We start from the raw sequence: 25,917 nt of genomic DNA, 5'->3' as shown, positions 1-25,917 counted from the left end.
GGCAGAACCAAATCAATATTCTTGGGCACTCTCTTGCACTGAATGTCATGACTTCATGGAGCAGGAAGCTGGACTCAAGTGATCCAGATTCATTCCAGGCCTGTGTTCTTATATTCCACAAATAAAAAGCTAAGTTTGTTCCAAATACCTACTAGCTAGAAAGGCTAATACTACTAAATAATTTGACTTTTAAACATTTACTATATAAACTAACCCAAAGCTGCTTTTACGAATTAGTTATACTAATTGGCACAGTTATGAAACATGAACAAAGATAAAAAGATTAAAAGTAAAACCTATCAACAACATTCAAATGTTTCTCTTCAAAACCAGAGTGAATGAAAACATCAGTAAGGATCTAACTATATAGAATCTGCTTCTCATAAATAAGATTATATACCAGAAAAAAAATTGAGTTCAATGTCCTCTGATATTCCTGATAAAGCATCTTGGTTTTCCCATTATACAAATCTATTGTAATCAAATCCATTTATACAAAATCTAAAGTAGGTCATTAAATCAAATTAAATTAAGAGTAGCTCCCTCATACTCCATATAGGAAAATTCTCTCCTTGTGTGAATTAGCAAGATACACTGTTAGTATCAACAAATTCTAGAGCTTAACTTCAAGGAAAGAACTAGACAAAAATGTTTTTTCACATTTAATAAATCCATTTTCTTATAAAATGCTACCCATCTCCTCTTTAATGCAATAATTCCTACCCTTGTGAACTTGGAACACATCTCCTCAGCATCTTTCACCATATTAGCTCGTAGCATGTACTTTGCACATTTGGAGTTGATAAATCTGTCTGCTGTATCCAGAGACTGTGCCTCATCCATCCATTTGGCAGCTTCTTTGAGATTTCCTACATGCTATTATGGAAAAAGAGGAAACATTTAAGCTTCAGTACTGAACAAACATTTGATTAACTAAAGAACTTTATAAATGTTTGTGCCAGTAACTATAAGTACCTTGGAAATCCTAAGCTAGTTTTTAACTTAACATTCTCTGGACTTTCCCAAACAGTGATGTGTCATCTTAAATTATAACAACTTACTCCAGAGTCAAAAAATTTTGGAAAAAAGAATGAGTTTAGATTTTCTTTATGCTGACAAGAGAGTGCCCCAAAAACATAATAAACAAATCACAACCCAGACCACCACATTATACAATTCTATAAAACAGTTTCAATTGATTAGGGCACTTTCACAGCCTATAATTTAACATACTGAAGTCAATTTTTTACCTTGTAAATTTTTGCTTTTAAATAGAACAGTTCTATTAATGTTGGAGTGCTTGCAATTGCAGCATTAATGTAATCCAAGGCCAGTGAACACTGGCCAAGTTTGTCAAAGTGCTGTGCCAGGAAATACCGAACCCAAAGCAGTGTCGTTGGGGGCTCTCTCTCTCCATTTTCTGTAACAAAACAGATATAAAATTACAGTAACCAATAGGGTTGAAAACTTCATTTGAAAAAAATACACAAAAACCAAACTCAGCAAAAATCGGCTAAATTTGTCAAGCTGTTGTTTTTGTTTACAAAAACAAGACCTGTAATTATTTTCTGGCAAAAAGCAGCAGCACTCCAACAATTATTGATAACTGTTATCACACGGATTAGTAAGTGAAATGCAATTTTAAGAGGTGTACTGAAACTCACCATAAGGACCAAAAAGGTCACAGGTTTTCAGAGAGGCTTCATATCCAGTAACAAGTTCTTGGACTGTAGAAACCTAAATATGAAAAATAAAAATTAAGAGATTGGCTTTAAAGTATCATAAATATTGGAAGGGCTGACTAATCACATATTTTCAGTTAGAGTACATCACCTAAAATAAATTGAAGAAGGAAGCTAGAAGCCTTAATAGGAACAAGGTACTGGATGTGTCATTTAGGTTTAAAAAAAAATCTAAAAAAATAATTCAAAAAAATTTCCTTTTCACTTTAAACAAGATCTCTCTTGCTCATCTGTTTAGATCAGAGGTTGGTAACCTTATGCCACTGCAGGTTTCTGCTTGTGAATCTAGCCCCAACCACAGGCTGTACCCCCCCAGTAGTCAGCAGATACTGTAAAGGGAATAGATAGAAATGGGCAGGAGCTAGGATCTCAGGCAGGGGTGAGCAAAATATGGCCCATGGGCTGGATCGAGTCTGCCAAGGTTGGGCAAAATAAGCCCCAGGGTGCGTCCCTTGGCCTGCCTGGTGCAAGCACCAGGGGGGAAACACAGGCTGTGGTGTGTGCAGCCAGTCCCACCATTTCCTGGCACAGTGGGGCTGGGGTAGCATGGCAGCCAGATTTCACTTCAGGGCAGTGGTGGCTCCTTCCAGCTGCTGCCGCCAGTGTCACTGCCCTCGCTGGGCCCAACACCCTCCTGCCCTGCCACCCCAGCCCATCTATCCCACACCACACGGGAGGACAGGGTCTCCAGGGAGACTAGCCCAGGACCTTCATGGGTAGGGTATGCTTAGCTTGATGGATGGGATGGGGCCACAAGTGGGTGGGGAGCGGTGTCCAGAAGCAGGATAATCAGGCGTGGCCGGGACCAGGATCACAGTGTGGTGACATTGCAGGGCCAGGGCTTCAAGCAGAGTCACAATCTGTTCCTTGTGTCCCTGCACTCATTGCAGGGATGTGTGGTCAGTAGATCATGGCTCTGCCCTGGGCTCCAGCCCCATACTATCACCACCCTGTGGCCTTCCCCTACTCCATTCTCTGTCCACCTGCAGCCACATCCCATCCACCTGGCCAAGCATGCCGGTGAGGGTCCCAGGCCAGTCTCCATGGAGACCATGGGGCCAGGGCCCCAGGGCAGAGCCACTTAGGGAGTTTTGGTGAGCTGCTGTGGGCTGGAGGAACAGGGGATAGCTGACGCAGCCTGGTACAGCAGGGGGATGCTAACCCACCCCCTTAACTTTCTTCACCAAAACTGCCTGAGTGGTCCTCCAGCACAAATAAGTGCCTACCCCTGATCTTGGGGATGCCTCCTGTGATACAGCACAGAATAAACTGAGCACAAAAAGCAACAGGACCCTAGAGATCCCCTCCTCTTTTGCTATGGTTGAAGTGTACTACTGATTTCCTGAGCTGCAGCAACTGGATTCAGTCTCTTCACGGGCTGGATCCAGCCCAGGGGCCATAGGTTGCTGACCTTGCAATTTAGATATTTTTTTCTAGGTACTTATTCTTGAAAATGCCAGGGGGAAAAATAAATGCATTTGTTCAGTAAGCCTCCCATGACCTCATTACAGAATTATTTTGAGATAGCTCAATTTTTTAACAGTAACCTTAAGATAACTCAGAGATTTAGAGAGGGTTAAGCATGTGCTTCCCATAACTAAGTAAAAAGGAGTCATATTTGGCCTACTGAGTTCCTGTGAAATTAATAGTTTAACACTACTACAACTATTATATTATCAAAGAACTCAGGATTCCTAGAACCTCAGATATATACCCTTTCACGTTTTCAATTAAAGAAAGTTAATTGTAGCGTCAGCAAGTACCTATGTATGACAGAAGCGTATGCAGATTCTGTTCTGGACCAGACAGCACTAATCAAATGGTGCAACATACTTTCTGAACATTCTAAAATACAAAATAATCCAATTGAGTTAAAAGTACCTATGTTAACTTAGATTAAAAGCATGTCTTTTCAAAGGCAAGTAGCCAACTTCTCAAAAAATCCAAAGAAAGAAAGAAGAAAAATGAAAACTGCCACTAAAAATACACTGGGTGCTCAAACCACTTAAAATGATTGCTGAATATAATAATTGTGAAAGGACAGACCTATAGATGTTACATTATTGCATTAGCTGTTCATTGCTAAATTGGTGCAAGTAAAAAGGGTTTCCTAAACATGATCTTGGTCCTATAAAACAACATTAATCCAAAGGTAAAAAATAATTAAATAATGTGAATACTCTGCAAAGTTAGCCAGTGTATCAATTTGAAAGACTTAACTTTTAAAAGCAGAACAGGAAAAACTGAAGGTTTACCTAAAACAGGGGTTGGCAAAAAATTGAGCTGCAGGCCAAGTCCAGCCTGTGAAGAGGGGTTTATCCAGCTTGCTGTTAGTAAGTGGGTGATCAGGCCAAGACCCACAAGCACCTAGGCCCAGCACCAGTGGCACAGGCTACTGGCAGCTCAGCAGAAGCAGAGGGGAGGGGAGGGTACAGACAGCTGGATCAGGACCACCACAAGGACTAGAAAGAGGTAGGCCGTATCTGGAGCAATGAGAAAGGGCAGTTGGCAGGTGCTGAGCCCATTAAGAACAGCACCTAGGCACCAGGTCAACCCAACACATGGCTTTACTTTTAAAAAATGGGTGTGTCAAATCTCATTCATTTCAGCAGCGGGATGCCACCCCAACATAGAACCATGCTCTGTTAATATGACCTGCTGTTAGTTGCCAACCCCTGCTGCAGAAGAGCAAACCGGAATGAATTCTGAAGGATACATTTTGGCTTCAAGGGAAAGTGAATGCCCTCGAAATCTGAACTGGCTTTAAGTTTATGTCCTTAAATATCTTTTATTAACTATAATTTAGACAGAAAAATCTGAGTCTCTTTGACTTCATATATAGGTGTTTTCAAAATTGAGTTACTATTACCATTGTAAAGATGTTTAAGACTACAATATTTCTGAGGAATACCAAAGAGTGAGTGATTCACTCTGCGATCCAATTCACTGCAGTTAGTGCCATGCTATTAATATGCCCAGATGGCTTTTGAATGTATTTTTATAAATTTAAAAAACACACTTCCCAAAATCACAGATTCCCACTGCCATATTCCTGGAAGAGCTTAAAAGGGAAGCAGAAGAGCATTATTTCCTGTGTCAACAGTACTCAGTTTTGTTGGTCAAAAGGAGGGCTAAATCCAGAATGGAAGGTCTTCCAATGATAATGTTCTGCCATCAGTCCCAACAGAGCTTAAATTCTACACACTATCACCAGTGATTCTCAACCAAGGTGCCAGGACACCCTGGGGGGCCACCAGATCCTTTGAAGGGTGCTATGAGGTGTTAGAAGATAAGCAGATAAACTAAGCAGAGGAGCACAAGCTCAGGCTTGTCCCCGACTGGATGATCCTCCATTCCCACTGCCAGGCCCCTCTGCAAGGAAACAAGCACAGTAATCTATAATTTAGTTTTTGATTTTGGATGCTACTCAAAATTTAAAAAAGTGTTAGGGAAGGGTGCCTTAAATCCAGAAAGGTTGAGAGCCACTACTTTAGGCTGAATTTATCTTGTTTCCTGCAACAAGTAGCTTTTAAAGTTAATAATACTTAAACCAAACCACACTTAAATCAGTACCTATACCTTGGATTGCAGGTGGAGGCAATGAAGACTTTTGACAGGTGTAAAATGTTCTACATAGCTACCAGTTAAGAAGGCTATCATATTTTATACTAATAGAAGCTTTGAATCCACAAAAGACTGGCCCAACCACCTCCCTGTTTCTAATGCATCTGTTCCTCTGCAATTTGTGTTTTGTTTTCTTATTTGCCCTAATCAAGAACCAAAATATATGTGGTTCAATTTTTAAATAAATACAGAAGTTATGATATCCAAACCATTCCAATTATATGACAGTAAACCTTCTACTGGACTTTCAATGTATATATTCGAGAAACACAAGCTGAAGCTGGAAAGCATATATCTTTTAAAGTTATTTACTGAAAATTAATGTCTTGAAAGTCACTCAAACTGAGGCTTTTGATTACTTCCTTCTTGCACATATGTAACTCTTCCTTGGTAGAAAGAGGTTACTAAAACTATTTTTCCAGCTTTAGTAAGAAGTACAATAGGGCAATTACACCCTTCTCTTGATATAGCTACACCGTTTGCATCACTAGGGATATTTGAAGTGCCAAGCAAGAATGGGGTCTGCCTGTGCTAGTCACTGAACAGAGAAGCAGACAGATCATCTCTGCTCACAAAATGGGACAACATGGATAAAAGCCATGGAGTGGGGTGGCGATTGCAAACAGAGTAAACAATGGGCATACTGTAAATGATGCAATAGTTCCACAACACTGAAAAGTCAATTTAATTTCTTTTCCTTGGGAAGCTTTACTTAAGAAATGATGAGCTAAATGTGAAGGAGGAGGAGAGGAGGTTTGGAATAAAAAGTCTCAAGATAAGAGAGAAGAGGAACATGAGAGGTTTATAGCAAACAATCAAGAAAAGGGACACAGAAAGAAATGCATCTTTTAGGGTGAAGCTATCCAATTTTATAGCAAGTTAAACCACTGAGTAGTCATTATTACTGATGAATTATAAATTACTGTTAATTATGCCTGGCATTGCAATGGTTGGTCAAAATATATGTTATGCTAAACCTGTTTCAATAGCCTAATCCCACGCTGACTAATATCATAGAGGGAAACAAATTCTAAATACTTTCACAGTATAAAAATACCTTGTGAATTTTTCTGCTGGTCAGCTGTAAGAAGTTACATATGGTACTGGGGGTGCTCTTTCTGCACCACAGCACAGTTGGCACCTGGGATTGTTGTGGAGGGAGAACTCTCCATGCACTGCAGTCACAGTCAGGCAGTGGGAGAAGCAGAGGCAGTGGCCAGGGCTCAGTGCTTGACCACTCCATAACCTGAGTTGGGCCATACCAGCAGAATGCCAGAAAACTTTTTTGATTCCTGTCCTACCCCATTCCGGATCAACAGATCTGAGAGTCAAGCTGAGGCTTTGGGGTAGGCAGACAAGAAACAATATACTGAGGAACCAGAATTGCCTCAGCAGGCTAATGCTATTAAGATGAGTTTGACTAAGCTTTGTGGAGTTAGTAGAGAGCTCTGGTTCAGAGGGATCAGAGAAAGCAGAAACTCACCCCTCTACCCACACCATCAGGGTTATGTCCTCCCTCGCAATTATATGCAGGATCTTTCTCTTACTGCAAGACTTGCAGTACTAGGGAATTCCAGGGTGACTAGTACTGTCCAGGCTGACACTACCGTGCCCCGCAGTGGGCTAGGACAACATCCTTTGGACAGCTCTGAAAAATCTGTGGTGAAACCAGGACTGTAGGACTAGCCAAAGGAGTAATGAATAGCTCTCAGGCTCTTCTAAGTGAAAAAGTATTATTTAAAGGTAAAAATGTATCCACCAAAAGGAAGCAAGTCTCATGCACACCCCAAAAATCACATGTGCACTGCAGGCTCATGGAGTACATCTATGTCTAAATAAATCTAAATCACAATGGTTTCTTTTTTCTTGTCATGATACAATTTTGGAATTATTTCTTTTTCTCCACTAGCCTAATCAGAAACACTGGAACTGAATTAGCATAGAAATATTCTCCCTCCTCCTCCGCCAAACAGAGACTCATTATTTCTTGTCCTCCTCACATAAAATTAGGTCAGGACTGTTGTAGCTGGAATTTGCCAGACTAGTTTAGCAGGGTCCATTGCTGCTCTTCTTATGTGGCAAAGGTGGCACTACCTACCGTAAGCGGAATGGAAGATATTAACTAGCTTGTGGGTCCGTTTCTGACCTCCTTCATAGAGGAATTGAAGAACAGCTGTGATTTCTTTGAAAAGATCTAGAAACCTCTTGAGATCATCTAGCTAAAGCAGGGGTTTTTCAACCTTTTTAGTAAGTGGCTGACACAGAGCAGGGGGATGGCACACGGCCAGACACGGAGCAGTGGGGGGGGGTGGAATGGGGTGGGGGATGGCAGCATACAGACAGGTGCGGAGCAGCGGTGGCATCCGTGTGCAAACTTCCTCTCCCCCCCTGTGTCCACCTGGCACCTGAATGGCCCACAGAGGGGCACCACTACCTTTGACCCCCTCCCGCCGCCTGGCCCTGCTCCTGGGAGGCGGTGATGCTCTGTCCCCACCAACCTGTACGTACTCCCTAGGAAGGCCCTCCCAACTTGTACTGCCGGTTGAAAACCCCTAAGCTAAAGTGTGCCAGAGGGAACGACTACTTCATCCAGAGAGTAGATGGAGTAGAACCTCTCATATCTGTGAGCAAGTGCTCAGGATAAAGTTACACAGTGGAAACCCAAAAGTACCTCCTAGTAGATCTTCCACTGCAACACCACACCATGGGTGCTTATGCCTCTCCCCTCCATCACCTCACACTTCAAAATTCTCCAATCTGGCAGAACTCTTCCAGTTTTTCTACCTAACAATTTGAGGAATGCTAATACAAGACGGCAGTCAAGAATCAGTAGTGTAAAAGAAACAAGACACGAGGCATGCAAATGTTTTCTTAAGAAGTTACATTCTACTTAAGACAGTTGTGCTAGTTTTCACCACAAATTTCATGCCTCTTGCTCAGGAAGCGTCTGTCACAGTCTATTGTACTATTCCTGGAAAATAAACCCATGAACATAATGGATTTGTTTTTTTAAGTTATTTTCACTATAAAAGGCCTTCCACCCTCTGAAGTCCAGGGTATCAAATAGAAAACCTGTGAAGGTAGGGTATCTGGCCTGCCATCTTCCAGGGCTGGAATAGTTTCATAGTTTCTAGGGTCGGAAGGGACCTGAGTAGATCATCTAGTCCGACCCCCTGCCATGGCAGGAAAGATTACTGGGGTCAAATGACCCCAGCAAGATGTTCATCTGACCTCCTCTTAAAGACCCCCAGGGTAGGAGCCAGCACCACTTCTCTTGGAAGTTGGTTCCAGATCCTAGCCGCCCTGACAGTGAAGTAGCGCCTCCTGATATCTAGCCTAAATCTACCCTCTACCAGCTTGTGACCGTTATTCCTGGTCACTCCTGGCAGTGCTTGGGGGGAACAGGGACTTCCCTAGTGTGAAGGAGTAGGAGCAGGAACTGCTTGTTTGTGGGGTTTGCGTCCACTTGTCAGCTTTACAATGTTGTGGGGGGAGGTGCCTGCATGGCATCTACTGCCACCTCTTAATTTACCATTCCCCATTGTTGGTGGTTGCATGGTAGGGCTGTGTGAAACTTTAGTAGCCAATTCGATTTGGAGGAGATTTGGCTCAATTCAGAGACCAAATCTCTAAAACCGAATCGTGTGTTTGGAGCTGGGATTACACCCTACTGCCGCTTGCCCCCTTCTGCCCGAAGCGAGCCACTCCTACATCCCACTCCCCCTCCCCCCGCCAGGAAAGCCCCTGCTCTGAGTGCTGCCACACCCTGCACCCCCTTGCCCTGTGTGCCGCCCCCCTCCCCCCCCCAGCTGGGCAGCTTGCCCCAGCCCCAATCCCTCCCTCCCCCACACCCCTTACCTCCACCCACCACAACCAGCTTACCAACTGGAGGCAGCTGTGTCCAGTGTGGTGAGGACTGCTGCCTGTTTAGTTTATGGTCAAATCTCTGAAGTGGCACTGAATCTTTGGATCCGACTCGGCCAAATCAAATCAGCACAGTGATTCAAATCTCAGTTGAATGCAAATCCGAAGCAAATACTGGCCGCTTCGCATGAGCCTACTGCATGGGGGAAGGAGAGGAAGAGGGTAGGGCAGTAATCTGTGACAGGGGTCAGTGGTGGCAGCTGCAGTAGGAAGGAGCCCGACACCTCCTCCTGAAGCAATCTGGGGATACCAAACCATGTTAACTCTTTGCTTGCTGGCGGGGGGGGGGGCAGAGGGAAGTACAGACCCACTGACATAATTAGGTTTGATACCCCTGCTCTACTAAGCATGTGGCTGACAACTACAAACACAAGGTGTAGTAAAAGTTGAAGTTATACTCAAATTAACTATCTATTTTACAACTTAATGCATCATAAAGAAAAAGAAGGGAATACAGACATATCACTTTCCACATTTTTCCTAGTGAACGTCTTTCCTCAATTTCTTTGTGCCTTATGCTGACTCCTGATCTGCTGCTATGAGAAATTTTCTTGGTTATTTTCCTTTTAAGACCTACAGAATGAGTTGTTTCTAATCAATAATTCCTATTTTTATAAAGTAACAACATATTCGAACAGATGCAGATATTCCTATAAAACAAGTACAAAAATATTTTAGGGTAGGCAAAAACCACACATGAAGCACACAGTCTGAAATAAATTTGATGGATGACCTCCTCCTCCCCTCCATCTAAACAGCAGTTTAATTTTCAAGCCTACTGAAAATGTCAACATTACAAGAAAAATCGCATTGCAAATGGTGGTAGTGGAAACATCCAACTTAGGTGCCAACCCTGTATGATGAGTTTGTCATTCTTTTAATAGAAAGAACAACATTTGCTGGAAAAATCATGGAGCAGGTCCCTCAAGGAATCCACTTCTAAGCACTTGGAGAAGAAGTTGATTAGGAAAAGTCAGCATGGATTCACCAGGGTCAAGGCATACTTCACTAACCTTACTGCCTTCTGTAATGAGTCTCTGGATGTAGAGACCAGTGGATGTGGTATACCTTGAATTTAGCAAGGTTTTTGATACAGTTTCCCACAACATTCTTGCAGGAAAGCTAAGGAAATATGGGTTGGATGAACAGACTGTAAGGTGGAGAAAAAACTTGTTGGATCATTGGGCTCAGAAGGTAGTAGTTAATGACTCGACATCTAGTTGACAACTGGAGTGGACTGGAGTGGAGTACCCCAGGTGTCAGTCCTGGGGCCAGTTCTGTTCAGTATCTTCATCAATGACCTGGAAGATGGGATGGAGTGCATCCTCAGCAAGTTTGCAGATGACACCAAGTTGAGCGGAATAGCAGATACACTGTAGGGTAGGGTTAGGATTCAGAGAGATCTAGACAAATTGGAGGATTGGACCAAAAGAAATCTCTTGCAGTTCAATAAGGACAAGTGCAAAGTCCTGCACTTAGATTTAAAAGAATCAGTGCAGGCTAGGGACTGACTGGCTAGGTAGCAGCTCTGGAGAAAGGACCTGGGAGTTAGTGGACAAAAAGCTGAATGAGCCAAAAGTGTGCCCTGGTTGTCAAGAAGGCTAACAGCATACGGGGCTGCATTAGTAGGAGTGTTGCCAGCAGATCAAGAGAAGTGATTGTTTTCCTGTATTCAGCACTGGTGAGGCCACTTCTGCAGTACTGTGTTCAGTTTTGGGCCCCCCCACTACAAAAAGAACGTGAACAAATTGGAGAGAGTCCAGTGGAAGGCAACAAAAGTGGTGAGAGGGCTGGGGGACATGACTTATGAGGACAGGCTGAGGGAACTGGGTTTATTTAGTCTAGAGAAGAGAAGACAGAGGGGATTTAATAGTAGCCTTCAACTACCTGAAGGGTGGGTCCAAAGAGGATGGAACGACACTGTGGTGGCAGATGATAGAACAAGGAACAATGGTTTCAAGATGCAGCAAAGGAAGTTTAGGTTAGATATCAGGAAAAACTCTCACTCGGAGAGAGTAAAACACTGAAACATGTTACCCAAACAAGTGGTGGACTTTCCATCTTTGGGGGTTTTTAAGACCTAGCTAGAGAAAGCCTTGGCTGGGATTATCTAGTTGGGGCTGGTCCTGCTTTGAGCAGGGGGTTGGATTAGATGTTCTCCCGAGTTCCCTTCCAACCCTAATTTTCTATGATTTCTAATATTGAAATTTTTGAGCCTTATGTACACTGCACCAGTTGTAGCCACATTGACACTGTTAATTCTGAATACTATTTGTTCTTACACAATACAATAGTTAAGATAACTGTGACTAACACTGTTGAGTACTACCAGGGTTTAATCAGCTGGTATAGTATGAATTGGTTCTAGATGTTCTGCAGTGCAAAATAGACAACTTGCTAGAGCCAAGTAACGGGGTCATCCAGTCACTCTCTCTCAAGTCTGTACATGGGAAAACAATCTAAACAAATCTGTCCTACATGTTGCAGCTGGTCCTCTGTGTGCCTGTTTTAAAGGTAATCCATTCCCCAGTATAAGCCTTTTTATGAAGCTTTCTTGTGCTGCATAAACTAGGAAGTGCGAGACTACGGAAAGTACTAAAACAGGTAAACGTGACGATGAGGACACATATCAATGGTAAACTTTTAATATAACTGCTGGTAATTATATGAAAGTAGCAGACAGAGTCCTATGAGTTGAAAGTATTGTGGAAAAAAGTTTTTAGAGTAGACATGGTCTCTACTCCAGTTCTAAAGCAAATATCTATGATTATCTGCAGCAACTATAATCCACAGATAATAATCTCAAAACAAATGCCAAACATGCCTGGTTTAATAATATATAGTCAGAACTAGTAACTTGAGAAGTCAGGCTCACCAGCAGTATTGATTAGTCACAGAATCCAGCAAAAATAGTTTTAGGATGACAAGTATGAATTTCTGTTTACACTGTACTGGATTTCTGCAGTGTGTCTGTTGGATTATGATGGTATTTGGTATAAGTGTATATAATGACCTTATTATTAAGGAAATCAGGACACTGTGTTTCAAGTGAAGGTAGAGGGGCATGGTGTGCCAGGCAGCACTGCTAATGTTATGTAACAGCAAGGCAGATGGACTGAAGCAGTGCCCACCCCAGCCTACCTCTGCCTCCAGCTGCTGATCAGGAGCTGCTGGGCCAGTCACATGTGGACAGTGTGGTATCTGCTCCAGTCCACACACCTTGCTCCTGCACAGCAGTGGTACCTGCTCGGCACACTATGCCACTCTGCCTCCCTGCGAACTGTGCCCCACACTCCTGCCTCCAGCAGTTCCCCTGATCTGTGGGGTGGGGGGAGTGCAAAATACAAGTTCACCCAAGGCACTGTTTTCCCTAAGTTCAACTTGCTGGCACACAGTCATGTGCAGTAGAGTCAGCAGAGAAAGAAGGGATTGTGTTAGGGGGCCGATTCTGGGACTTTTGTTTCAGTCTTCACCAACTGGCTGGGCTGCCAGGACAGCCGATGAAATCTGGGATTGTCCTGGCCAAACTGGGATGCATCATTACCCAATACATAAATGAAGATCTTTTCAGTCTTAAATTGTTCTATATGTACCTTTTGGACCCATGTCAGCCAGAATTTTTCAGAAGAATGAAGTCATAAACTTCTCTGTCCCATCACTAATGAAATCTTATGGCTGTAGGCAAGAGAATAGTAAAATGATTTCATCAAAATCCCTTGCAGATTTCTAAGTGTCCCTGGTTCTGAGCAAAGTTAAACAGTTTGTCTGGGAACTAAGGACTAACGCCATTTTACAGCTTTTCATAAAACCCACACTGTTTGGCAGGAATATATAATATTACCCAAAGAGAACCAAAGAGAAGTAGTGAGAATCTGTCACAAGGGACACCAGAATGCATGCAAAAAGTAATAACTCTGCATTTCAGGAGAATCTATGCCCTAACAGATCTTTTCCCTTATTAGGCCAAGTCTAAAGTTCTGTATATCTGACCTGTGCTTGAAAGAGGCAAAAATATAACTCCCCACTCCATAAAAGGCAGAATGGCAAAAGGGTCACAGAAAAAGTATGTTTCATCAGAGACTTTGCTTACTTCCTACCACTTTCCACAACATTAGTAATCTCAAGCATAAACAGCAAAACTGTGACGAAGTTCATTCCCCAACACACAGGGCTATAATCTTTGGGTGCTGCAGAGCACCAAGGCTGTTTGTAGACATTAAAAAAAAAAAGTAGCAGCACTTTAAAGTAAAGTGGGTGCACTTCCAAGCCGAGCACAGCACATGCCAAGAAGCAGCAGCATCTTAATTGAACCCGGATCACCCAACATTGGTATAGATCAAGCACTTTAGTGGGGCTTCTTTGGCACTTTTATCAAATAGCTGATTGAATCAGCTTTAGCTAAAAGCGCCAAAAAGCCTCGCTGAAGTGCCTGATCTATACAGACACTGCATAACCAGTCAAAGTAATGCACTGCTTCTTCCAGTAAAGCATGGGTTTTGGGGGTTTTTTCCACATCTGCAAGCAGCCGAAATGTATTAGACAGGCCTAAAACTGAACAAAAGTTGACCTCTATTAGCTACAATCATCTAATTAAAGGGAACAATACAATTCTACTTCATTTCATAGTTAGAGGAGTAAGCTACAAACTGGTCTTTTAAATATGACAGTTTTATTACATGTAAATATTAAAAAATGTCCCAAATTATTTATTAAGTAGTTTATTCAGTACCTTCATAATTAAATGGCAATGGGGTCTCAACAAGAGGGAAACTTTTATGATGCTAATAGAAAATTTAAGGATTCCTTCAGATTTGAAACATTTCTGTTGTATTCAATTTTGCAATACTGGACATCCCGCTAGGACTCATCAGTAAAATGGCAGTTTTAAGTCTCCAGCATCATTCAGGTCATGAAAACTGAAATCATGACTGGAGTGTCTAACTAGTTTTGTGAAACACTTTAATACACATTTATCTGGCCACCTAGAGTATTATTATTTTAAACACTAAGCTGGTCCTTATTCTCAGTGATTATCTGAAAAAAAATCTACTACAGATACACTGCAAGTAGAGTAGGAAGGAAAAGCTTGCTCTGATCTGGAGAAAGGCCAACCCTGATCCCCCTGCACGGCAATGGCCCAAGTGGGCCTGGATCTGGCCCACCACAGTCACACCACCACATTCCCAACTTGTAAGGATCCCAGTTGGCCAGAAGGCATGGCTCTGTGGGTCAGATTTGGCCTGTGGGCTGGGGGTCGAGCACTCCTGGTCTAAACAGTTTACAAATATGAATATTGGTTTTCATTGAATAACTAAAGCCTCAATGATTAGTGTAGAAGTAATTGGCTTCCTTGACTAGAAAAACAGACAAAGACCAGATGCGCTGATACTGCTTAATTCAAATGTTTCTTCCACATTAGGGTGATATTTCAATTGTCTGATTTCTACCTGGGCTTTAATTTATTTTTGAGGCATTAAACCAAAGACACCTTAGTCATTTTTAAAAAATGTATAAAAAGTTATGCAACATAAACAAAGATCTCGCTTAACACAAGAACTGGAAGTATGACAAGGAAACAGTTCTGAGGCCAGAACTAACGCCTTCCCAGAAAATCCTTCAATATTTGACTAAGTTATGAAGTATGGGAGGGGAGGGACCACAATACATATATAAGATACAGAATTTGGGTACGGACAAATGTACAATTTAACTGATTTAACAGGGAAGAGAAGACCAGCTGCTCAGGAGCACACAGCAATTATTACATTGTACTCGTTAAATCTACATGATCCTATAGCAATGCTAGTTGCCTGAACTACCCTAACTTTGACCCTGAATGAATCAGGGTTAAAGCTGGAGCAGTTTTACTACACTGGTATCGCTACAAAATCATGCAGGTGTAACAGGTGCATTTTAACTTGAATTTGAGTTACTTGCAATTTAGCTTGAATTTGATAGCGATGAAGAATTGGCACTGAGCCAGAAGACTACATATACACAATCTTCACCTCATGTACTGATTAGTGTTTACAATTCTCTTATCTTTTAGTGTACGTTAATGTGTAAGCTTCATATTTTCCTCACAGATGATTACAGACGTTTCAACTTCTCCCCATTTTTTACAAAGGAAGTAATTCAAAGATTGCACCAAACACTTCTGGCAGAACTAGAAATATAATCCAAATCTCTTATGTGGTGCAGCTAAATCTTATAAGTGACCAATCCTCTCTCAGAATTACTCGTTCAAATCTGCGCTTGGGTCAGATGCTTGCAACAAAAAAAAAAAAAAAATCAAGCTTATTCCTGTATATTAAGTATTCTTTAGATTTATATCCCACCCCACGCAGAAAGGCTCACAGCAGCTTACAATAAAAAAGATAATAACAGACTCACAGAACAACACCCCAAAACTTCATTCCATGCTGTTTCCTTCTGCCTCCCTGCCTCTCACTGATGAAAGCAAAGCCTCTGGCCCAGCCCAGCCATGCTTCCTAAGCCCATTCGCATGGTACAGAAAACCTCTTTCCACTCCTGCTACCCTACCTCACATTGAAAAAAAAAGAGATCTCTTTAATTGTTTTTCCTCTTTATACCAAACCTACCTTTTAGCCATTATTACTCCCTATACATTTTAGTACATAGAAACGTTTTGCAAAGTTAACTGATTATTAAAAAGACGTCATTACTTAGAATTATGAACCTATCCTAGAGTCTCTGTAGACTTTGGCTTTTTGCATAAATAGGCAATGTTATTTTTTATAAAAGTGCTTGCCTTAAACACTATCCCAGCTAAAAGTTACTTGTTAACTCTTCACATAAAGAACTGAAAAGGGGGGGAGATTGTTGATTTTTTTTTTAAAAGTGCTGATGTTTTTAAATCAAGGAAGCAACATAACATTCTGCAAGTACTTAACACACGCAATTTGCTCACTCAAAAAAGTCAGTGAAACTGTCCTGGGAACAGTTACGTATGGGAATGCCCTTGCAGGATAGCAGCCTTAGCTCTTACTTTAAAAGTCTGAAAAGATACAAAGTCATAACCTTGTTTTCCACCTGTAGTTTCTCCCTAGTGCTGGTAAAGGAGACTTCTACTATTAATTCCATTTTTTACAAGTTACAAAATGTAACAAGTAATAGGATGGAATAACCATTTTGGTTTGGAAAAAACCACATTCACTGCTGTGGCTACCACTCACTTTGCTAATTCAACTACAGCAGTTGTACCAACCTACACAATAGTATTTATGTATGTAACCTATAGTTTCGGCATGCTATGCATCTTCCATCAAGCAGCTGTTCAAAAGAAGAGTAACTGGAACAAATACCTATCTAAGGAACTACTACTAGCTATGGCATACGGCCCAGTTGTGACCAGATATGCTTAAGACAAATCACTTCTTTCTTAACAGGTCATTCTCTATGCACAGCCCATGGGCCATGCCAAGGCATTCACATCTCCACTCCACTCATCCATTCCACGGGGCTGGATAAATTGGGTACCACCAATATAGACTAAGTTTTTGAGAAGACAGGTATTAGAACCTAATCTGTTGTAATCTTCATGTCTTTATGGTTACATGTTCAGAGCTGGCTTGATCCTACTAGTTCTCTGTATATGGGAAAAAAATGCATGGCAATACTGAAAACTAAAGCTCTCAGACAAGCTTTGCTATTTGTGTTACCACAATTGTGAATTTCAGCTTTGTAGCAGAGAATCTGAAAACAGTGCTGTTGAGCCTATTTTGCTGGATCTTAACTATTAAAAGGGTACCAATTCACTGTAAAAATCAGTGCCTGCAAAGACAACTCTTTCCTAAAATCTCTGTGATGATAAAATGGCTGGTAAATTGCAGCACTTGGGCTAGGGACAGAAGTTACATATAAACTGGTTTACGTGATCAGAAACCGGCTTAAATCTGTAACAAAACAGAAGTTCAATGTGCATAAACCGCTTTCAAATTGGCTGAAACAGGTTTAAGATAAGCCTGGTTGAATGTGGTATCAGACTTGACTAATTTAGGTCAAACTAGTTTATGGAACGTCTATCCCAGACCCCTTCCTAGTTCAAGTTAACTCACAGTCCCCCAGCATACCAGGATGCTTTGCAGCTCTGGGCTGCGCTGTGCTGTCTACTCTAGTGGAGCAGGGTTGACTCTGCTGCTCTGTTCCCTAGCTGGAGCACTATTGCTGCTTCTACTGGCTAAAAAGGGGGTGGGAAACTCTGCTCGGGACCATAGCCAGGTCTGCATGGCAGGGCCCCTCACGGGCTTTTTCCTCACTTGCCACCAAAGCAGAGGAGGCAGGGGCATGGCCAGACACCAGCCCTGAGCCGGCACGCTGAGGCAGAGTGGAGGGAGGGGAGTTTAAACCCCCTCTGCCACTGGCATAGGAATCTGGTCCACATCTGCCTAGCAGGGGCCCTCCCAGGCTTTTCCCCACTCATGCAGAGGGGGCGGGGGCATGGCTAGATGCCAACCCTGGGCTGACATGCCAAGTAAGAGGAGAGGACCCTCAGCATGCCAGCCTGGGGCCAGTGTCTAGCTATGCCCCCACCCCGCTGCATGAGTGGCAAACAAGGAAAAGCCTGACAGGGGATGCTGTGCCTCTGCCAGGCAGATCCAAGCTGGGGTCCCCTGGGGGGGAGTAGGGGGGTTAAACCCCACTCCTTCCCTCCACCTCAGCATGCTGGCTGCTGGAACAACAAGTGGAGCAAAGCCAGGCAGAAGCTGCTGCACCCCTGCCAAGCAGACCCCAACTAGGGTCCCATGTCAGTGGGAGAGAGGGTTTAAACCCCACTCCCCACCCCTCTCCTTTGCCTCAGAATGCTGGCCTGGTGCCAGGGTCTGGACCCCACCCAGGGAGCAAGGGAAAAGCCTGGCAGGGGCTGCTTCCTACCTCCCCCTCCAGGGACACCCTGGCTGGCATCTGCACAGGCTGGGGTGGGGGGTTAAACTCTCCCCCAGTCATACTCAAATGGCCTGCCAGGGCCTGACCACGTCCCCTGCCTCCCCTCAATTCGAGCACGGTGGGGAGAAAAGCTTGGAGGGCTTTTTCTCCAGCTTGCCTCTAGCCTTGCAGCCACTGCTGAAGGGAAGGGACAGCTTGTTCTAGCACCCCTCAGCTTCTAGCCTGAGCCATGCAGGCATGTGGCTGCATTTCTGGAATCAAAAGTAAATGTTTATTCATTTGTTTCTTGGTTCTATCTACTCAGTTTAGACTAACCTGCAAAGATTGAATCAATTCAGGCTCAGGCTTTTTGAATGTCTGTACTTAATCTTGAAGCCTTCCAATTAATTCTCTGTAGCTGATATTTCATGAAGTCTGTGCTTCCTTCAGGAAAACCGAACCAGCCACCATTCATGTACATATTATATTACAATTGCAATCCTCACTATAATGATAATCAAATCCTAGCACTGCTTGATGGAATCTCCTGCCTTCCTACTTTCTCCCCTTTTTAAGATTCCCCAATTTTCTCTCTGCCTTCTTATCCAAAGATTAATTATAGTTTGCTATGTTACCACAGTATTTAGGATCTGGTTAATGAGTTTATCACAGATTTCAACCCTAAAGTTCTAACACAGAATTTAGTCTCTCTAAAACTAACCTTCTGAGCTGTGTATGAACAACAGCTGGTATAACCTAGTTGCTTCTCTTCTGCCTTAAAATGTAAAGATACTCAGAACAGAAAGAAATGTCCTTCACATCCTTATGCTATGTACCAGCAGTTAACAGAGGGCGCTGGGCTAAAAGACTCAGTCGTAACTTCCCTTAAATTAAGTTAGCTTTCCAAATAAAAGATAGATAAAGCCATCTTTTATGAGGGGAAAAGAAAAAGTCTTCAGGGGAGACAGCCTACCTTCCTGTGTAGACAGTCTTATACCTTTTCTGAGACTGATGTTTCTGATGTTTCTTCCAGCCAGACATTTTCTCTCATCCAGAAAATCCTCACAGTCTCCATGTTTTAAAATTACTCAAATAGGGCACATGTGCGCTGATGTCGAGCTTCAATGGAATCAACGCACCTGCAACACAATCGATGCAAACCTTGATGTTGACTAATTGAATGTCTTCACTCTTTGGATTTTAAGTCTCATGGATATAGGGCAACATGTACTGGGAACCAAAGAGTATGTCTGAACATTATCAGTGACAAAGAAAATGGAATTTTATTTAGGGTTTCTACATCTCATATTCTCTTTTCATTTGGAAGGACAGGAATGGAGAATGGTGTTAAAAATTTCTCTCTGATACATCTGGGGAGTTGCCCACTAAGCATGACAAATATTTAATCTGTTTCAAAGGTGTGGCTTCTACTCTGAAGCATTATTTTGCAGCAAATTTAAGCAGTTAACCTAAAATTCTTGTTCACCCAAAAATGGTAAATTTATATGGTGGATGTAACTCCATGATATTAGCTGGGCACAAATTTTTGCTTCCTGGAGATTCTTGGGGATCTTACAAAATATTCAGCTTCTAAATCTTACTAACTTGAAGCAACATTTAAATTAGTGCTAATTAGCTACTCCAATACCATTGTAGTGAATACAGCATGAATGTCTAGATTTTTGTTACTATACCATCATAAATATTTTGAAGACAAACACGATACAATTTTGAGTACTTTCCAAATACAACAAACTTGTGATACTGATGGGCTGACTCAACACTATATAATAACCAGGGATTCTGGTTCTCTCTGATAAAAATAAAATCCTCAATTTTCAGATGGAAAAAAGGTAACTCAAAATCCAAATTTTTCCATGATCAAAATGAAATGCCACTAGTGTGCATGTGTACACCCACATATTAGTGGTGTTTCATTTTGATCATGGAAAAATTTGGATTTTGTGTTACTTTCCCCCCACCCCCCATCTGAAAATTGGGGATTTTATTTTATTTTATCAGAGAAAACCAGGATCCCTAATAATAACAAAGCAATAAAACATGAAAACTAAACTGAAATGGAAAAAGCTACAAGACAGCTACATTATTATCCCCAAAAACAAACAAGACACTATTAGAAGGAAAATACATCTCTCACATCAAAAACTATAAAAAAATGTATCTTAAAACTTAGTATTTGCACAAGAATATATATAATTACATACATTCTCCCTGTAAGTGCCCCAGTTTCATGTATAGGTAAATGTGTATGATATACGCCTTCAAAGAACGCTCCACATAGTTTAGTACAATAGTACACCGAGTGTTAATTTATGCAGACCATACAACAATGAAAACATTTTTTTCGTTACTTCAGGAATATACACTGATAGCAAAAAAAACCCCATAAACACCTTTCTAAAGTCATGCTTTGTTTACACAAATTTCTAGGAAAAAAGAAAAAGAAAAGAATGGAAATCCTTTTAACAGGAAACCATGTCAATTCTATAGGATAAAAATATTAATAGCATTTATTCTATTAGCATCATCACTATATTCTAAAATGATACACCAGTACAGGAGTTCTGAGTTTAGCCATTATTAGAAAATTACTTAGCTATAATTCTTGCTCTTAAGTTAGCAGTTATAAAATATTATGATAAGAAAGACTGAAATGCAGATGAAAATGTAAACTGACTCATCACCAAATGTAGCATACATTTGACAAAAAGACAGGTTCTAATGACATCTTTGAATATGCTTATTAATAGAGAAGCAAAGTGGAAAATGAATCCCACCTCCAGCAGATCCTGATGGCGGTGACAGAGAGATTAATTATGATAAGGTAACAAAAGTAAAATGAATCTATTTTAATTCACTGCCTCCACAGAACCAGAACAAAATGCTTACATACTCTACGGTAAGTACAGTTTTTGTAACAGATGAAGTCTGTTTGGTGCCCACTCTGGGCAAGCATTTGACCAATAAATGCAAAGTCAAAGCCTTTTTTGAGTAGCAGCATGTGTCTGAGCCACGGATGTTCCCTGTACCTCTCTGCAATCCTGTCCAAGTATACCATGGGTAGAGTGGCCATGACCCTCCACAAGCTCCCTAATAATTAAAAAAAAATCCATGCAAGTTCAGGACCCCAAAAGCAGAGATGGAGGTCAAGTTGCGAGATCCATACATACTACAGAGTTTTAAAGAGGAGTACTGTAAGACAGGGGTGTCAAAGATATGGTTGTGAAGCCCTGTCATCCAACCTCCAGTCCTGACCCTGCGTCTGAGTTGACTTACATGGCATCCACCTTGGGGTCCTTCTTGCCCTCCCCAAAGTGGTGGGCAGGCACCACTGGCTGTGTGGAGTAAGCACTGCTAGTCAGTAGGAAAGGTATGCTGGCCAGCTGTATGGGAGAAAAGTAATATTATCTGGTTTGATCATATTTGTGAATGAAAGAGCATAGTCCTTCCAACAGCCGACTTCCTAATCACAAACAGAATTGGTAGAAAATTGGTTTTGCCAACGTACGATAATAGAGCTGCACCTACACAGGTGTTTCTGCCTTGTCCTTTTGGGAAGAACAAAAAACTATCATGTGAATGAGTTCTACATGACATCTAAGAGTGCCTTCTTCTCCTTAAGGAAAAAGATACATGGAGACTCTGCTGTGTGCGCCAGTAACTGGCTCACCTTGCTGGCCAAGGTGATGGCCACAAAAAAGATCATTAAGAGTGAGATGCTAGAGGGATCATTCTTGGAAGGGATGGAAAATTTCAAAAAGATGAAGGTGGGATAGGTTCTCTAATCAGTGGGTCAGTATGTAATACACCCTGAAAGCCCAAACAAAACCCACAAAAACAAACTTTGTTACTACCAGGTCAGGAAAGATCAAGGAACTGCAATGGTGAATACTGCTGCTAGACAGACCTTAATGGAGCTCAAGGGAAGGGAAGCTGAGGGGACTCGCTCCACTGAGTCACCAAACAGTAGCAATTCTAATAGCAGGCAGATCAAGAAATTCAGTAAAAGATAAGCACCAATTTAAGTATGACTGTAAGAGGAAAAATGGTGGAATCAACATATTCTTTTCAAACTTTCTAATAATATGGAAGGTAACTTCAAAGCAGTTTTGCAGTTAAAATAAATTCTATAACCTCTTTGTGGAGGTGAAGACAATCATTATATAGCATCACAAGGGAAGGCAGAGATTGCATAAAATCAGCAGACCTGAAACAACTCTGCTCTGTGAAGTTGAGTGAGAATTCTGTTTGTCCCCCTAACCCCAGAGTCTTCAATGAAACCTAAACAAAGACAGCCCTTAAACACTGAATGAAAGACTACAATAAGCTTTGTTATATCATTTTGTCCCCCTTAAATAGAATTAAACTATAACATGTTATCTCATCTTAAAAAGATGGTCGAGATTTTAAAATGATTACGTCTAGATTCCTTTGATAAACTTTGATAACTAATTGTGACTATATCCTATACTTATGGATACATGGGAAGGACTCTCTAGAGAAATATTACCAGGACTTTAACTTACAACCCTCCATCAAAATAACTCTGGAAAGCTCCATGCAGCAAATCAATTTCCTGGATACCGCAAATCAATTTCCTGGATACCGGACCGAAGATTTGTAATAACCACTTCACAACGACGCTGTATCAACGAATTGTCATGACTGTTTTGATGCCAGCAGCTTTCATCCTCAGCACACAACTAGAGCTATCATCTACAGCCAAGCTTCACCATATAGCTGTATCTGTTCTGATCCCACTGACCGGGATGCACATCTTAAGGATCTGGATCAGGGATTCTTACAATCACAACACAATCCCAAACCAAAGTCAATCAAATAAATCCAGTCTCAGACCTAACTTCAACCTGCTACAATACCAAGCCCAGGACAAAAACAATAGAACCCCTCTGACTGTCACCAGCTTGAACATCTCTGACTAGTGGTTTTCAACCTGTGCTCCACAGATTTCTGGGGGTCCACAGACTATGTCTAAGGGGTTTGTGCAAAATGACTGTGATCAATCAAATGTATGCGAATGCCCATACTTATATTTCAAAGGGGTCTGCACTTCCATTTAAAAAATATTTAGTTGTCTACAAATGAAAAAAGTTGAAAACTACTGCCCTAGACACATTCATGATATCCAACCCCTCCTGAAAGAGGACTACCATCTCAAAGTAGGTATGAGGAACAGACCCGAGCCAGCTTTCAGACAGTCCCCTAACCTCAAAACAGCATCTTTTAAAGGACAGACTACCTAGTTTCCATTCTAGGACATCATGACCTGCAACAGCCCCAGATGCCAGATGTGTACCTTCATCAATACAGACTACATAATTATGGGACCAAATAACACTGAATAAATATAACATCCAAGGTTCATTTGCCTGTAACTAAAACAATGTCATATATGCCATCACCTGCTCACAGTGATCCTTATGTGTAAAAATGATTAAACAATGATCTGACATCAGCTCCACAAAGTCACAAAAGCCTACCTATGGCAGAACACTTTAACCTCCCTGTACATTCCATTGCTGCCCTCAGGACAGTTGCTCTTAAGCAACAAAACTTTTAAATGGCTTTAAGAAAGGGAAATTGCAAATCAAGTAATCTACAAATTGGATTGTGTTAAGTGCGACTGAAACAGGGACCAGAATCATATCCCATTACCTAGCTTTTGTGACCCCTCTGTTGCTATAGGTTGCTTGCCTCTCCCAGCACTGCCTCTCCCAATCCCACTCTCCCTCCTTTCGTGGCTTTTGTATTCCAATCACTCTCTCCAGTTTATACACTGTTCTGTCCAGGTCTTTTCACAGCTTCTGACGAAGTGAATCCGGGCTTGTAAAAACTTGTCCTAATTTATCCTATGATTTAGTTAGTTGATAAGATACAAATCTACCCTGTCTTCTGCTCAACTCTGAATAATGCAGCTCTCTCAACTATATTTCGAACAAGAAGTACTGTTGGGCTGTGAAGAGTTTCTGTTTTAAACACATTAAGGACTGTCACTTTGTCTATTCTAGCATCCTCTGTGTTCTACCAGAACAATAAATGCAACAACAAATCCCAAGAAGCAGCTTGTAGGTGTCAGAAAGTATTCTCATTCAAGGAAATGCTACAGTGGAATGAGCAACAGGAAATAAGAATAATTCATTTTCTTGCCAAAGTTGTCCTAACTCAACAAGAAATTGGAAAAATGCTGGCATAACAATCTAGAGAACTTTACTGAAACCAGGAATAACCATTTTATAGTTGCCTTCAGAAAACAGTTTTCACATTCAAAATATTGTATTTAGCACCGAATACCACATGGGATAGATTGTTCAGTTTTATTTTATTCAATTTTTTCAACTGAAGAGCATTTTGCTTAACAGCAAATATTAAGAATGAGTGACTGGCTAAATGGTGCACAGGTATTAAAGGAAGTCCTGGTAAGAGCGGCAGTTTTTACTCAGCAAGACCAAAGGCAATATATGAGGAGTCTGTGTTGCCATTACATCTTCTAATCTCATAGGACTAGGCTGATTTTTACAGATTTCATAGACATTAGGGCTGGAAGGGACCTCGGGAGATCATCGAGATCATCATCTGATAAAACACAGAAAGAAAGAAAATTTTATGTGGTTCAATGGAAGGAATACAACCAGGAATTAAATTTAGAGTTTAGCTTGGGATAGGCAAATTAGAGAGAAACGCTTCCTGACTGGGAACTCTATTAAAAATTATATAGCAGTCTTTCAAAGAAAGTGTAAAAGTCCCACAACTTGGTGCATTTTAAATTGTACTGTATAATGTAATATTTAAAAGATCTTCTGTAACATACTATCATGTACCAGAAAAGGGAAAGAGCAGTTTGAGTTAAGTCTCTTACATCTTTTTGATATATTCAAATTAGTAATACTATAAAGCACAATATTATCTAAAACTGGAATTAAAGTTCAGCACCCTATAACAGCACAGTATTACAGACCCAGAGGTATTGTGGACATTATTCACTGAAGCATCAGTGACTGAATCATCTGAGAGATGTATAATGATCTTCTCTAACATGGCACTTATTATCAGGATAGTTATAATTTCCCCCAAAACAATCTCCTCTCATACTTTTTTCTAGAAATACACTAATTGAAAGAAGAGTTTATGAAATAATCACAAACACAGAAATTCTTTGTGAGATGATCCATTTTCTAAACATAAAAAAGCATACTGATCAAAACAAAGTTTTGTAATTCTGCAAGTTAAACAGAAACACAATAGCCAAATGCATAATTCTAAGTTGTTGGATCTACCACATATCTGTTGTTAGAGATGCAAATGTATTTATCAGTTTACTTCTGAAGGGGGTTTGACATCAAAAGTAACATGCAACACATTTAACTGATCGTGGTCTGTCAGACAATAATGGTTTCTCAAAAAAAAAAACAAATTCAGAAGTTTGCCTATCCTATTAGTTGTGACTACTTCCAAGTTGCTGGCCAACTGATGCACTGGCTGCTAAAAGTGCGCTCCCATTCATTGTAGATTTTATAGTGCTAGAAAAGCAATGGACCTGGAAATCATCTTATATGAACCATAATGCAGGCTGTTCCTATTTTGGACACAACCTATAAACTTTATATTTGGAATCAGGATTAAGAGTTGTTTGTTGCATTTCCAGGTTCCATAGATTCCACACATTTGTAACATTTTTTCAGCTGAGTTCTCTGTGTTTGTT

General features: G+C 41.2%; 1 protein-coding gene across 3 annotated transcripts in view; it reads right to left on the bottom strand.

Moving 5' to 3' along the window:
• Window positions 1–25,917, bottom strand: part of NAA16 (N-alpha-acetyltransferase 16, NatA auxiliary subunit) — a 99,550-nt gene that overhangs the window by 18,940 nt on the left and 54,693 nt on the right. For all 3 annotated transcript variants that reach the window (XM_090025046.1, XM_090025054.1, XM_090025065.1), the window contains 3 exons: window positions 1,665–1,737; window positions 1,251–1,420; window positions 724–876 (listed from right to left, as the gene is read on the bottom strand). In XM_090025046.1, coding sequence (XP_089881172.1) covers window positions 724–876; window positions 1,251–1,420; window positions 1,665–1,737 — 396 coding nt within the window. The remainder of the gene's footprint in view (window positions 1–723; window positions 877–1,250; window positions 1,421–1,664; window positions 1,738–25,917) is intronic.

Source organism: Crocodylus siamensis, chromosome 1 (assembly GCF_052110815.1).
Source record: "Crocodylus siamensis isolate JL-2025a chromosome 1, ASM5211081v1, whole genome shotgun sequence".
In the NCBI taxonomy this organism is placed as follows: domain Eukaryota; kingdom Metazoa; phylum Chordata; order Crocodylia; family Crocodylidae; genus Crocodylus; species Crocodylus siamensis.
This window is presented reverse-complemented; position numbering and strand designations above follow the sequence as displayed.